This window comes from Ruditapes philippinarum, unplaced genomic scaffold (assembly GCF_026571515.1).
Source record: "Ruditapes philippinarum isolate M1 unplaced genomic scaffold, ASM2657151v2 ctg10531_1_1_1_1, whole genome shotgun sequence".
NCBI lineage: Eukaryota > Metazoa > Mollusca > Bivalvia > Venerida > Veneridae > Ruditapes > Ruditapes philippinarum.
In genome coordinates, this window is record NW_026851634.1 from 17,232 (window position 1) to 32,462 (window position 15,231).

A 15,231-nucleotide genomic window follows, 5' to 3' on the forward strand; every position below is an offset into this window, starting at 1 on the left:
GTCTCCACGTGAGAAATCTTTGTCAATATCTTTTGTTAAACAGGAAATATTTTGTTGAGAGCATGCAGAGTATGCGTAACTGACAGAACTTGCAGTAGCCACCACACGCCTACTAAACGGTGGCTCTTTCACATTTGGTGATCTGTTTAAATGAGAGCCATCGACACTTCCGTTGCAGAGCCCTCGATGAAAACAAGGCTTTTAGTCAAGATATCAATTTAAAAAGATCATGCTTGTTTTTCAAAAATCGAAGAATGTCATGCAACGTAGAACACTTTTCTCATCATGTTAGTGAAGTTTCGATAAGAAATACCCTAAAATGACGTTGCTAGAACTTTTACCAAATATAACCTTGTGGGTTTTCTTTTACGAGGGGACACATTTTGAGTGAATTCCCTTCCGTAAAGTAGATACTTGGCCATGTATTCGTGTATATAGCATTGTCCCAACCTCCTTTTTGGACCAACACAAAAAATAACTTACAGAACTTACTTGAAAACCAAATAATCAAATTTTTATTATTGTGATCGAGCAAGCGGTCAGGTCTCTGTCGAGTTACACTTGCGGCGACTTCGAGACTGCATATCTTAAGAAGACTTCTTATAACTTGAAAAACACTTCAAAAACACGAATAATAATATCGCCGTCGTCTCTAGACCTTTCGCGCTTACTCGCCTTTTTTAGAGCATAGATATTATGCATATGGCATTATCTGGTAGACCTCCACCAAGAGTGTTCACATTTTACCACTTGGGCCAAAATTGCATAATGACCTAGATCGTGCCATAATGGCCCTGAAATACCCTTGATTTTGTTACTATATATAGTAAACATTTATTTTCTTGAATTTTATACATTTAGAACCTTGCAGGTTTTTTTTCAAAATACCGGTAGCCTACGAAAAATGCAAATTTTTGCGATTTAGCTCAATTTCACGTATATGTTCTGAACAAAATAAATAATGTCAGAATATTCAAATTCATGCACCGAAATAATTGTTGTGTGTTAAAGATTTCTACCAATTTTCAAAGCGCTAAATTTGTAAACAAAGTCACAGGCAAGTTTTAAAAAACATGTACAAAACCGTGGTAATATTACACCCGTGTGATTATTACGCGACACCGGCATCAATGATCCCGAAGGATCAGAAAAATATGACAACACTGAAATGAAGATTGGGGCAACTTTTTACAGCTGCCACACGGCACTTGACACCTGCTGTTGTGCCCCAGATTTCCAGTTGGACCGATATACATCAAAAGATGTATCAAAAATCAAATAATTTAGTTTTCATATATAACAGATACAGTTAGACATTCCTGATTTCAAACAAATAGAAGAAAAATATTATACAAATATGGACTTTTTAGCTGTTGAATATGATGTGATATGTACTGAAAAAATTAATATTGACCGCCTCGATAGCCGCGGTCAATATTAATTGTTCAGTACATATCACATCATATTCAACAGCTAAAAAGTACATATCTGTTTTATTATATAATTTATAAATAGCTTTTATATGGCATATCACATCTGCCATTGCATACGACGGAAATCATTATTTTTCAGCTTGTCTACTGTTTCCATAATTTGGCCCTTTCCAGTGGCATACTTATCCCTATTGTTCTTAGAAATGAAAAACGGTAACTAAAATAGACTTATTTGACTCTTATGTACACCCCACTCAACGGTTTTTTTCCAGAATAATAACAACAAAATTGGCGAGACGTCACGTCTAAGTCTCGCGTCTTATAGGGATTTCCAGAAAATCTATTTTTAGAAGAATAACCGGTGAATATACTCTGAAAATCTATTTTTAGGAAAAAAACAGTGAATATACTCTGATATTGACCTGCTATTTTTTACAAAAAGTTTCTTGTAAGCCAATCAGGGAAATGCATTTCAAAGCTATTTATAGATTATATAATAATCTCTCTGATTGACAAGACAATTTCATGATATTTTACCTTTCTGTTAACATGTATGCAAATTTTTTAAACAATACATGTATTTGTGATGATAATGATAGTAATTTTGCATCCTTTGGCATTCACAATATTCATAATGGAGAAATTTACTCTTATTGTATCTTATTTCTATATCTATATTAAAAGTCAGTACTCTTGTTTGCATAACGGAAAAAATACACTATCAACCATTTTAAAAATATTGTTCTCTTCCTAAACAAGAAGGCTCTCATATGGTGAATCTGACGTTATTCTCGCAGGTATGCAGTAGACATCACAGAAAATAATGACCTGTTTAATATAAAGCATGAAGGAACAACAAACGTATCTAATAACCATTTCTTCAGAGATGAACAATAAGCTCTTATGGAATAAAGATGATATCTTCCCTAGATATAAACATTTTCATTTACGTGGTGTACGTTTCGGAGATACAAATTAAATATCTTTGATAATCTTTTCAGACGTGTTATAAGAAGTAGTATGGGCGTTTCGTAACGAAACAACACAAAGTATACCTCATCTAGAAATTGATAAAAAAAATCATACATGTAATACATTTGCAATACTTCACACCATTGTGACCAGACATTGTTTTTTGTAAGATGTTGGTTAAGTGTTTCTGGTTGCACATATCATCCTACAGCAGTTGGAACACACAGTGACTTATATGGAGAACAACATAGACATGCTGCTGATAATGAGACAATGTGTTTTCTTAGGGCGGTAGCTCAGTGGAAATATTGCATAAAAATGAACAAGTTTCCTCCATATTCTGTCCCTTGGGTATATAATATAGGGCAATACAAATAAGACTATACACTGGCGTATAAAAATCAACCATTTTAAAAAATATGATCACATTTCAAGTTTTTTTTTTGTAACAGATATTTTGTATGTTATGAGCAATTTTGCAAGGTAAATTGACAGACGTAAAGAACCACATAAGTTTCCCATCCTTTACGTGGAAAATGCACAAAAACTTATAGACATATTCACTGGCTACTCTTGGCACATTTATGTGCGAATTTGATATTAAAAGAATGCTATTTTGATAATGAGCACTGGAATATTGTTAACAAAATAAGTTCAAACTTTATATGTCTGATTGTTTCGTTGGAAAAACCGCCATATGAGCATATCTCCGGATGTTTCAAACTTTTTTCAGCTCATCTTAAATTCTCCTTAAGCCGGTGCGAGGGGGTGGGGGCGTAAACGGTAGCTTTCATTCACCACTACCGTCTATGAACCTGCTCACTAAAATATTTTCAATTTTATCGTGTTTGGCTCTCTTTTGAGATCCTGTTTTTCTATTTGGTATTAAAATAATCAATGTTTGAGGTGCAACATGATTAACAGGAGATGGTTGTTTTATGCAAAGTATGACTGTCCAAAACATGGCGGGCCAACAGACGGTCATGTCCTCTACACTGGAAATATATTTCGTGATAACTATGCTGAGCAACTTAATGCAAACTGATGAAGAAAAGTGTTTGCTCGAGCAATTGCTCAGTGGATATATTGCAGATCTAGTAGTAATCACCCAATTTTTTCAATATATAGACCTACTGGTATGTTCACTATGAAAGCGAACACCGCCTCCGTGGTCGAGGGATTAGAGTTGATGACTTCTAATCCAGTTACCTCTCTGGCGTGGGTTCGATCCCGGGGAGATGCTTTGGTAGTTGAGGAAGGTAGTAAAGTACTGGTGTAACTCTCCTGGAACGATGGTTAGGAAACTACCCACCTATATGACTGAAATACTGTTGGGAATAGGCGTAAAATAAAACAAACAAACTGAAAGCGAACACAATGATTTTGTTTGTGTCATATGGCGACGTTCCAGCTAAAATGTTGCAGAAAAACCTCAGGTGCCATTCCGTGGAAAGGTCACCTGAGTAGAACCACCGACGTTCCATAAGCTAGCTGGATAGCTTCCTCACATGAAATAATCCAAAGTCCCTGTCGGGATTCGAACCCACGGCGAAGAGGGGCAATAATATGAAGTCAACGACCTTAACCACTCGGCAACGGACGCCGCGTACACAATGGTCAAACAGTTATATCTCTGTCATCATTTTATAATAATATGTTGCACAATATCTGAATATGAACAGATCGTTCACGATTAAGATTGTTTGTTTGATTTTCTGTTAATGAAATTCGGACCTCTTGCTATTACTTTTCTTGCAGAACAGCTTTGAGCCTTAAATTGCTGTGAAGAAGATCATCAATCTGTTTCTATGCCAATTTTAAAACATTATTTTGTCATACCTCGGCGGCGGATCCGCCTCACATGCTCTCCTTGACAACTTACTAATATCAACAAACAATTCCGCGAGTGACCGACAACTTATCCCACATGATTTCTGGACAAATGATAAAAAGACTAAATGTCGGAGTTTATTTGTCACGGAGGAATTTCGACTTGCCCGATGATAAAACCAGCGACATTTAATCTCTAAAGAGCTCTACTGAGAAAATCAGACTTACTTTATTACGAAAATGTATAGAAAAGCTTTTTGGCAGAACTGGACACTAATTTGTTGCAGGTAACGTAATACACCTTATGCCTTGTCTTCATAATCGTATCATTAAAGCACTTTGCTTATTAACTCATTAATACCAAATTATACATTTCTATTAATTAAACAGGTGTAATTCGTAAAGCCGGCTCCGGATGCTAAGCTGGATTCACGTTCAGCATTATCCAAAACCTCGCGACACAAAAATCTGGAAACAAAGTGATCCCTCGGAAGCATTAATCACAACAAAATTACAAGAGAATTGCAGACTCGGTTTGATTGAGAACAAAACCTAAGTTCTATGATGCATGGGGCGCTGCAAATTATCATACGGATAAAATCGGAATAAATAACAACAAATGCTGTGTCAATGGGTGTTTATTATAATGGCATTAAACCGAATACATGTAAACATCTTGAAATAATCTAATGCAAAAATAAATTATTGATTATGTTACAGAATGTGTTTCTGACTGTTTGGTTAAATGTTGTATAGTAAACAATAACTAAACAAAACACATGTTTGCTGTTACAGATGATTCTAAGGATGCTAAGGAAAACTTTCCCATAATCTATCTTATATAGATAATATATTTTAATCAAAGCCAAGCGTGTTTTAATGTAATTGTATTCACAGTTTTTGGTTTAAAGCAACTCGTCACCAGAAGATACTAGAAAATCTATCTCTGTACAAATATTTCAATACATCTCTTCCTGTATTCTTCATATACTATTAGTTAAAAGGAATCAAAATAATGCTTCACTAACATGCATATTTTAACTTTTTTTGCTTCGAACATAGTTCGATTTTCCGCTATCGAGATACGCCTTCTTTAAATATACTACGGAATTCCTTCATTCGGATATTTATAGTACGGCGTAACGGTGTGGATACCGGGGACCGTATTAAGCTTATAGGGCAGCAAATAAATTGCTTTGGATAAAATATTTGTTGTTATTTGTGGCAATGAAAAGTTTGCAAAATTTTTTAATTTATTAATTATTACTATTTATTGCCACAACTTACGACAAGTATCAAAATCCCAGCAGAATAATCCCTTCTCTTGTTTTTGTTGTTGTTTCATTATCTCATAGCAGTGGTTTAGCTTTATCATTTAATTTTGAGTATTTTTACCAATCTGTCACCTTATATTTGTGTCTTCATGTTCCCTTTATGTTTCAGTAACCATTGGTTTCTTGACTATTTAATTGTTCACATAGAAAAAATGTGAAAATAGTAAAATAATGGCAACAACATGTTCTAATCGCGACAAAGTGAATCCTGTACATCAAGTAAACAAAAGTTCAATTTTATATGTACAAAGAGCACATACATACATGCATACATACATACATACATACATACATACATTCATACTACGTACAGACAGTCGGTCCGACGGAGGACGGACAGACAGACAGACATCAAACTATCATACATTTTATGTAATAATGTAAGAAACGTAGCAACGTTAAAATCACTACGACTGAATGATTTGGATTGTGAGTAAAAAATAATTTGAGCCGCGTCATGACAAAACCAACATAATGGGTTTTGAGACCAGCAGGGATCCAGACCAGCCTACGCATCCGCGCAGTCTGATCAGGATCCATGCTGTTCGCTATCAGTTTCTCTACTTGTTTGTTTTGTTTTGTTTTGGGTTTTACGTCACATCGACACAGTATAGGTCATATCGCGACGTTCCAGCTTTACTGGTGGAGGAAGACCTCAGGTGCCCTTCCGTGCATTATTTCAGGCACGAACGGGTACCTGAGTAGAACCACTGACGTTCCGTAAGCTAGCTGGATAGCTTCCTCACATGAAAGAATCCGAAGTCCCTGTCGGGATTCGAACCCACAGAGGTGAGGGGCAAGTGGTTTGAAGTCAACGACCTTAACCACTCGGCCACGGACGCCCCAGCTTCTCTACTTGTAATAGAGTTGGTAAGCGAACAGCATGGATCCTGATCAGTCTGCGCGGATGCGCAGGCTGGTCTGGATCCATGCTGGTCGCAACACCATTATGTTGGTTTTGTCATGACGCGGCTCATTTATAACCACACTGACATTAGTATTCCTATCAAAAGTAAACATGTTTTAAAATGATTAATTCATTAAATGTTTAAGCGCTAATCCAAACTAAACAAAGAATAAAACACTCAATCTTTACATGTAGTTTTAATTTCCAAAGGAAAGATTCTTTATTGTTTATATGTGTGTATGGATTATAATTATATATTTAACATAGTAAAGTCACAGATGTACAACTGTTTGCGAACTTAAATGTATATGGTCACTCCAGAATAAACAGTAGCTGATGAAATAGGTTTTTAAAAAAAAACGTGTGCGAAAATGTAATAAACTAAATATATGTAAAAAGAGTTTATTCCGAGGCTTTTTAAATATGCTGCAGAAACTGTATTAACTATTTTCCTTGAGCAACTCCTTTACACAAAACAGCTCCCCCTTCTTCCAACAACAATACAGGCCAAACAATGAAGTCTATTTTCTTTCCAGCCTTTGTATATTGTTTATATTTGTTGGTATCAAATTTGGATCCTGGCTTGGCAATTGTGTCAATTAAAACAGGTGGAGTTTGTACGTGCATAAGCCAACACAGCTCAATACAACGGGTCGTATAACTTCGCAACTTTTCCGGAATAAACCAGTCCTTCTGTGTTGATTCTATTTGCTATGAAAATATAAAGTAAAATTATACTTTTAATTTAAATTTATACTTTTAATAAATTTGTCATGTATCTTATCATAAATTTAGTTTGTATCATTATTTTTTATTTCATATTTTAATGTGTTGAAAACACATTAACATTTGTTTTCGTAAAATATTGTATTGTTGCAGAAAAAATATTTAAAATAAAGTAAGAACAAAGATCAACAAGGCAAGGCAACGTTCACAGAACGCATCCCCCGATTTAATTCAGTCAAATGCTACTTTGCAACATGTTTACATGCATTTATTTGATTGTATTATACAAATCGTGATAATCCTAATATGTGTCATAACATTTGCTTTAAAACGCACTTACCGATATCACATCAACAACGGATATATCTGCAGTCTGCTTTCGAAGTTCAGATAAAGCCTTTGACTGAACTGCTGAGAAGGAGACAGGGTTTTCCTTTTTGCCCTTTTTCTGGAAAAGAGATATCCGAATTCGTATGTAACTAAAATGTAATTAGGTTATAACGTTAAAATCAAATATATTCTCCAAAAATAATTATAAACAAAATCTATTATATAACAAAGACATACAGGCTTCAATGTATTGACTTATAAATGTTTGTTCTGTAAAGAAGCATACATTGAATATTTGATACAATTTTTGTTAAATACGTGTGTCATAACGTGACAATGAAACATATTTTATATCTAACTGTAATATCTTATTATTGTTTATATGAATAGATTTATTCATAAAAACAACGAAAAGTTTAACAAGGATATCGATGGAGGTTACCAAAACGAGCACATGAGAGAGGGAAGAATGTGGAAGTAAGAAATGTGTAGAGTGAATGAGACGCTGGTAGATCATGCCTGATACTTCGAGAATGTGTAGGTGAGGCCAAAGTATTCCAACATTCAGATATTAGGTTGGTATACTAAAGTTTGAATGTTATTTTGTAATTAAAGGAGAGAACTTAGCATAGATAAATACCTAATGAAATAAAAAGTGATGTTTTGCTCTTAAATGGTAAAATGTTCTAAATATATAATTTCAAGCAATGTGTAAAAAAGAAGAAAAGTCATTAAATGTGCGTTCTTTACAGGGACTAAACAAATAGAGTAAATAGGAATCCCAAAAGAAAGCCAAAATGGCCAAACTGAAAGTTTTATAGGCTTGGTTTGATTGAGCCTGTTCATGGACGGTACTGTCAAGTGAAAACTACCGTCCTTGCCCCCTATCATCGGCTTAAGCACAATACAACTTTTAAACATGAAATGGTAAAATTTCGAATTTTGAAAAATCCGCAAATTTGTTCACACGCGGTTATCATGGAACCTTCAGTGTGACGCTTCCGTGCTATTCCGTGAAAAGTGACATATGGTCCCCAAGTAATAGCAAAACGTGTGCCCTAAACAAGAAAACAATGGGTGGATAAAACAAAGTCGAATTTTGAGAAAGAGAATCAGAGGTTATGAAGTCTGCAAGTCACAGATATGGCATCAAAAGACAAAGTTAAAAAGCAGGCAACATATCTTAGGGTGATTCTACATTATTCAAGATACAAAATTGGACCCACCAAAATAGAACATGCTAAAAATATAACACTAAGATACTAAAAACACAACAATAATGTCTAGCTGAACGATCTCAAAGGGTCGGAAATATATATTTTTTCTTATTGAATGTACGGGGCGACTTTTTACAGCCTCCACACGGCACAAACACTGCTGATGTCATACTTAAGTTGGACTAAAAATTTAAGCCGAAACATACAGCTAATACATATTCCCTTGACAGTTTCGTCTCCTTTGAAAGTTCAATAAGTTTAAACCATGTTTTTTTCCGGAATAGAAGAAAATTATCGGATAGACAAAGAGACAACCACAAGTATCTCTACTGAGGATCATAGTACACGTTATTGTTTACCGTAAGAGAGCATTATAAATCAAATAAATGATTTCAAAACACTCTTTTGCCCTGGCTCTCATGTAATGTTAAAATATCCACTGTCTTTCTTCATTGTGTGAAAAGTATTAATCGCGGGAAACTTGTGTAGATATCAATACCAGAACAATAATTATTTATACCTGTTGTGATGCTTGTCCAGTTTCTATATTATCAGCAGGGTAACACACAGCATTCTTCAAATTTCGTTGATGATTCTTGGATATGTTTCCACAAATTCCATAACAATCCTTTTAAGAAAGTAATAAAAAAATGCATTTTCATTTCTGGGTACCAGGATATCAAAGCAATGATATAACATAGTTCGAAAAAAGAAACATACTTTATTCTGACGCGAGATATGCTCCTTCGGAAAATCATATTATTTAGTTGTTTCTACATTAACATCAACAAAAATTTGATTTAAATATAATTTTGGTTTTAATGTCATTGTAAACAATATACCGGAAGTAACCCATTGCTTATCCCTAATTTATAAGTGTCATTAAAGATTAGGATTTTTATACATGTATAATTTATGCTTCAGGTTAAATTTAAAGGAACAATATTATGCTTCAGAAACAATTAAATATTTACTTCTTCTATAGTGTTTAAATAATTGTTTAAGAGAATGGTAGATGTTTGGTCCCTGAATAAAGTAGCAATAAATGTGGAATAATTTGTCATAAACGTAGCAAGATTATTAACACAGCAGTAATTTGACTTCCATACAAAAAAACTAATTTATTTTAACTGCACTGATTTCCAAAAAAGCAACAGGTGAAAAATATGATTCAGGTAATTTGCCAATGAGTAATGTTTTGAATACTATGAAATTACACCAAAATTATGAAGCTTTTGAGAAATAAGAAATAAATTAAGGCATTTCTGAGGTATAGTTGGTCTTTGATAGCCCTCTTACTACGATAATCTTCAACAAAAGATCTGTGTTTTCTTGATCTTTATTTGTCAATATTTCGTATGCATCTGTCCAGGGGGTGTCATACAACTCTGAATACTGTTCGGCTATTTTGGTTGGACGATTTGGATCACTAAGATCTGCAATATTTGGATTGTTGTCCGTCAGACGTGCTCCAGCGACCTTTGATAATCTAATAACATATTTTATATTGTTAAGATAAAAAATAATTAGATCAATTAGAATGTTACACATTTTACTTAAAATAAAATTTGTACATTAACAGTATAACAATATTTTTAGCAAAAACCCGTTTTGACATAAGCTCCACAATGGAAATATGTGGTTAAGTTCTCCTAGGTATGATGTTTGTGATATGGTTACATTTCTAATACATTGATTTTTGTTTTTAATAATTTGTCGTGCATTGAATATGACGTGTTACTATATTATTGCATAATAATGAAATTAATCTATCTATCTTTTGAATATTGATAACGTTTGAAATCATTGACTGAGTTGTAAAGCCAAACTTGTTTTTAAACATTAATGCATAATCATTAACATTTATCATTGATTTTAAATGGATTGTTATTTGTCAATTAGATATTTAGTTTTCACTATATCTTATTTCATTTATATAAAAATTTAGTCTTAATCCGTATTAACATTGCAAAAGAAAGTACAGCTTAGCTTTGGCTTAGTATAAACATGCTCCTGAGAAACGTAATCATAATGCACATAGTATGTAGACATAAAAAAGGACAGTGATACCTTTAAACGAGTGTAAGATTTTTTTTGTAAACTTTGTTTAAATTAATGTTTCTTAAGTTTTGTTTTATATTCATACTTTTTGTGACTAATAAAGTTAATTTTACCTATTATATGCACTGTCTTTTTCTTCCCTTAACTGTCCCATTTCAACATGCAAATACCTCATCTTTTCTCGTAAACTATCATAATCTTCTTTTCTGACATATCTTAACTGAAAACTTAACACAAATTACAGTCTTTTAATTTTTCGTAAATGAATGAAATAACACAATTACTTTATTTTTTCCTCTATCATGTTACGAGCCAGGCGTAACGAGAAAGAAAAGCCAGCAACAAACATGTAACAATAACAAATTTATTACAGAAATATTATTAATGAAACATTAAAGAACAATTTATGCTTATAAATACCTGAAGTCCAAATAAAAATATAAATCCCAACTGTTTAGTCTGATCCTGGAATGATCCCTTTTTGAACAGCACAGTTAAAACCAAATTAAATCCAAGATCACTTTAGAATAAATTCCCACAATATAATCCACAAGAGTAATTTAATCTGATAAAATCCAAGCTCCAATAAATCTGGCACTAATTACTTAATATCCAAGTTGAATAATACTCCAAATGTATTGATGACTTAAAAGGTAAATGATGACTTTAAAGGTAACTGATGACTTAAAAGGTAAAAAAAAATATCCCCTAAAATATACTAGCTAAGATCATTCTAGATCAGTCTCTTATATTCTTTCTATTCTACAGTAATCATAATCTAGCACCTTTCGATAATAAAGAATAATCTGGAAATTTCTATCTAAATATAATGCATGAATCATAATCTAGAATTTTCTACAACAGTTAAGAAATTTCTTGTTAAATCATATTTACATACATGTAGTTATATGTTCTAAAAATAGAACAATAATAATATTGGAAATACCAATTTGTAAGAGATAAACTATATACATGTAATATGTTGCATACATAACAATCAGGTAATGTTGATTTGAGTTTTGATCACGTTGGTGATATTTGAATGTTGTCTTGCTTCATGTAATAAGTTATTCTATATCACTTAAACTGTTTTGTTGAGATCAAATTGAATAAAGCTGAAACAGGTGATATATAATACAGTCTTTGTTGTAATACTAGTAAAAGTCATGAACATTTTAAAGGAAGGCATGCGCTTCTCTTAAATAGACATTTTTCATTTTTTTAATCATGCAAATTATATCACAATAATTGACATCAAGGGAAAATGAATGTTAAAACTGCACTTACTTTTCTACCGTTTTCTTGATCGCTATGCATCTTTTTGAAACTGAACCAGTTTTTCTGTCGATTTTTAAATCCTTTTCAAGCATTGTAAAAATCTCGACAACTATATTGGTCTCATCTTTGCAACTGGAAATTTTTTAAAAACATTTGTATATTTTCCACAATGAAAATAACTTAATCGCATTTTTTTTCTTTACTGTCGTGAATTTAATGAACAACCTAGAATCAAATTAGTATTGTTGATAAATTTTACTTAATTTCAATATCATAAATATTTTTCTTTTTCAGAAATTCTAGTTGTGAAAGAAAACTTTTAATGACCCTATATTTGCCACTTTGTTAATGTTTTATGTCTCCACGAAATAGCAAATATCTACGTCATCAGCCACCGTGAATATCCATTATAACAATTCCAATTAATTTGTTATAGTCTGCTTTCATGTTTTATTTATTGAACCGTTAGATTAAACCGGGATGTCGTTTTCGTTATGCATATTGGCATTTATGGTCATGGTCTTTATTTGAAGTATGTTCCGTTAAACTACAATTAAGGCGAAATGACTTATTTTTGAGTTTATGAAATTTGCTTTATTCTAACGTACCTTTCCAATATTTTAAGCATACTTTCACATGTATCAACAAGTGAACGTTGTTCGCCACTATTTGAATGATTTTGTCCACTTAGATCTGAAAGTATCATGTTACACTTTTCTTCCACTTTGAATACATGTTTTTCTATCCTGAAAAAAAGCCAGACATATTTAGTTTTGCTTCCGCAAAAAAACAACAACAAGTTATTCCTTGCTTGTATTTTTCTTTGTTAATCTTATTCTTCTTTTTGGATAATGTTAATTTCTACTTGCTATTAAATTCTTTATCATTTGTCGCGTTCAACATATTTAAGGTAGTATACCCCGAGTGGGCACTATCAAGGATTAACAATTAACAACAAAAGTTTCATTCATTAAAAGTATATCTGTATTCAAAAACTTAAACACAATTTACCCTACTGTAAAAAATCGGACATTATTTCAGTAAGGAAACCTCTAACAATCTTTATTATCGTCATAACATGTATTCCTATTAATTAGTGTTAAGAAACAAATTCTATCATTCATCTTGCAAACCAAACATACTAAATGATTGTTTCCAGTCAAATTGTTTAAAATATGTATAAATATGATCAAAATCAACCTTATTTAGCTAATTAATACATAATATGATAAATTTATAATTAAAATGTAACAGTTTTTTTCTTCTGAAAAGGATCTGAGAGATATAAACAAGAGCAATGCTAGGCAGAGAATTATACCCGTAAGTGATTTTTTTAGTAAAGATGAAGCATTTGTAAGACATTGGAATTAAATAAAGTATTACCTCCTTCAAAAAACAATCCTCCTTTGAATATTGTGGTCGAAATGGAACTTAAGTTATGCCCCGGAAACTGTTTTCAGTTTTAAGGTAATAGTGACCTTGACCTTTGACCTTGTGGCCCCAAAATCAATAGGGGTCTTCTACCTAATATGGACAATCATCCTATGAAGTTTGAATATTGTGGTCCAAATGGATTTTAAGTTATGCCCCGGAAACTGTTTTCAGTTTTGAGGTATTAGTGACCTTGACCTTTGACCTTGTGGCCCCAAAATCAATAGGGGTCTTCTACCTAATATGGACAATCATCCTATGAAGTTTGAATATTGTGGGCCAAATGGAACTTAAGTTATGCTCAAGAAACTGTTTTCAGTTTCAAAGTAATAGTGACCTTGACCTTTGACCTTGTGACCCCAAAATCAATAGGGGTCTTCTACCCAATATGGACAATCACCCTATGAATTTTGAACACTGTGGGCCAAATGGGACTAAAGTTATGCTCCGGGAAACTGTTTTCAGTTTTAAGGTCTAATGACCTTGACCTTTGACATTGTGACCCCAAAGTCAATAGGGGTCTTTCACCCAATATGGACAATCATCCTATGAAGTTTGAACACTGTGGGCCAAATGGGACTTAAGTTATACTCCGGAAACTGTTTTCAGTTTTAGGGTCATAGTGACCGTGACCTCTGACCTTGTGACCCCAAAATCAATAGGGGTCTTCTACCCAATATGGACAATCATTCTATGAAGTTTCAATATTGTTGGCCAAATGGAACTTATGTTATGCTCCGGAAACCAAATTGCTAATGAACAGACAGACGGACGGACGTACCAATTTTTCAAGTTTATGAGCTATTTCTATTGTTCTTTTCTTTTGTTTCCTTGTGGGCTGACTATTGTTTCCTTATGAGCTAACTATTATTTACGGAATGAAGTCCTTTGTTCTCTTTTGTCCCAGTGTACCGTTAGTTAGATATTATATCTAAAATGTTTGTGCGGACGGACGGACAGACGGACGGACGCCAGGGGGTATAACATAATATCCCCGAAATTCTTTCGGGCATATAAAAAGCAAGATGGTCCTTTAACGCTCAAATAAACAAGAATGCATTATTAAATTCTGGCGGCCATCTTGATTAACAATCCAGTACCATTTGAGCATTTTTCATAGACCAAAATCTACCCAATACCTAAGCAAGAGATGTCAATGAAAGATCTTTCCTATTTTAAGCATTGATGCTATGTTATTCAGCAGACCAGCACCATTTAAGCAATGGTTTTGACAGATGCATAGTGTCATCAAAATATACCTAGAAGATCTAGTACAAGACGGAGATCTTGTTTAAAAGGTAATTTAAGCTCTGTCGGGAACCATTTGAGCAATTTTCATAGAGGGCCATCCAACGATTTATGTATAGTTTTATCTTATCACAATGGAGCCAAACGTTTAGGAGGAGAAGTTGTTTAAATGAGTTTCTATCTTAGCATGGCGGCTATTTTTTCTGCAGACCGGAACAATTTCAGAAATTTATTATAGAAAACTATCCAAGTTTCATTGTTGTAAAATTTCATAAATATTTACTATAATGAAGGATTAAATCGCGATTAAGGGGTTATGTATATGTACCTCTGGCGGCTATCTCGTTCAGCATACCAAATTCATTTGTGCAATATTTTGAAGGTAGCATTAAAGATCATTCCTCTTTACTTTTATCACTATTGGTGTAGGGGCGTAGGAGATGTCATTTAAGTTAAAACGTTAC

General features: G+C 33.2%; 1 protein-coding gene across 1 annotated transcript; it reads right to left on the reverse strand.

Annotated features, from left to right (window-relative positions):
• Window positions 1-6,502: 6,502 nt before the first annotated feature.
• Window positions 6,503-13,315, reverse strand: LOC132724779 (uncharacterized). The gene is made up of 7 exons (XM_060709771.1): window positions 12,697-13,315; window positions 12,098-12,220; window positions 10,924-11,037; window positions 10,049-10,238; window positions 9,270-9,377; window positions 7,543-7,650; window positions 6,503-7,187 (listed from the first exon to the last, which is right to left on the reverse strand). Exons 1-7 carry the CDS (start codon window positions 12,792-12,794, stop codon window positions 6,921-6,923), a joined length of 1,008 nt encoding a protein of 335 aa, XP_060565754.1. The 5' UTR covers window positions 12,795-13,315; the 3' UTR covers window positions 6,503-6,920.
• Window positions 13,316-15,231: the final 1,916 nt, after the last annotated feature.

Excerpts from the sequence above, each read along its gene's own strand:
- LOC132724779 (XM_060709771.1), bottom strand. The coding sequence starts at position 12,794 with ATGATACTTTCAGATCTAAGTGGACAAAATCATTCAAATAGTGGCGAA. Across the intron at positions 12,221-12,696 it reads ATGCTTAAAATATTGGAAAG|TTGCAAAGATGAGACCAATA; the intron begins GTACGTTAGAAT and ends AAAAATTTCCAG. Across the intron at positions 11,038-12,097 it reads ATCAAGAAAACGGTAGAAAA|TTTTCAGTTAAGATATGTCA; the intron begins GTAAGTGCAGTT and ends ATTTGTGTTAAG.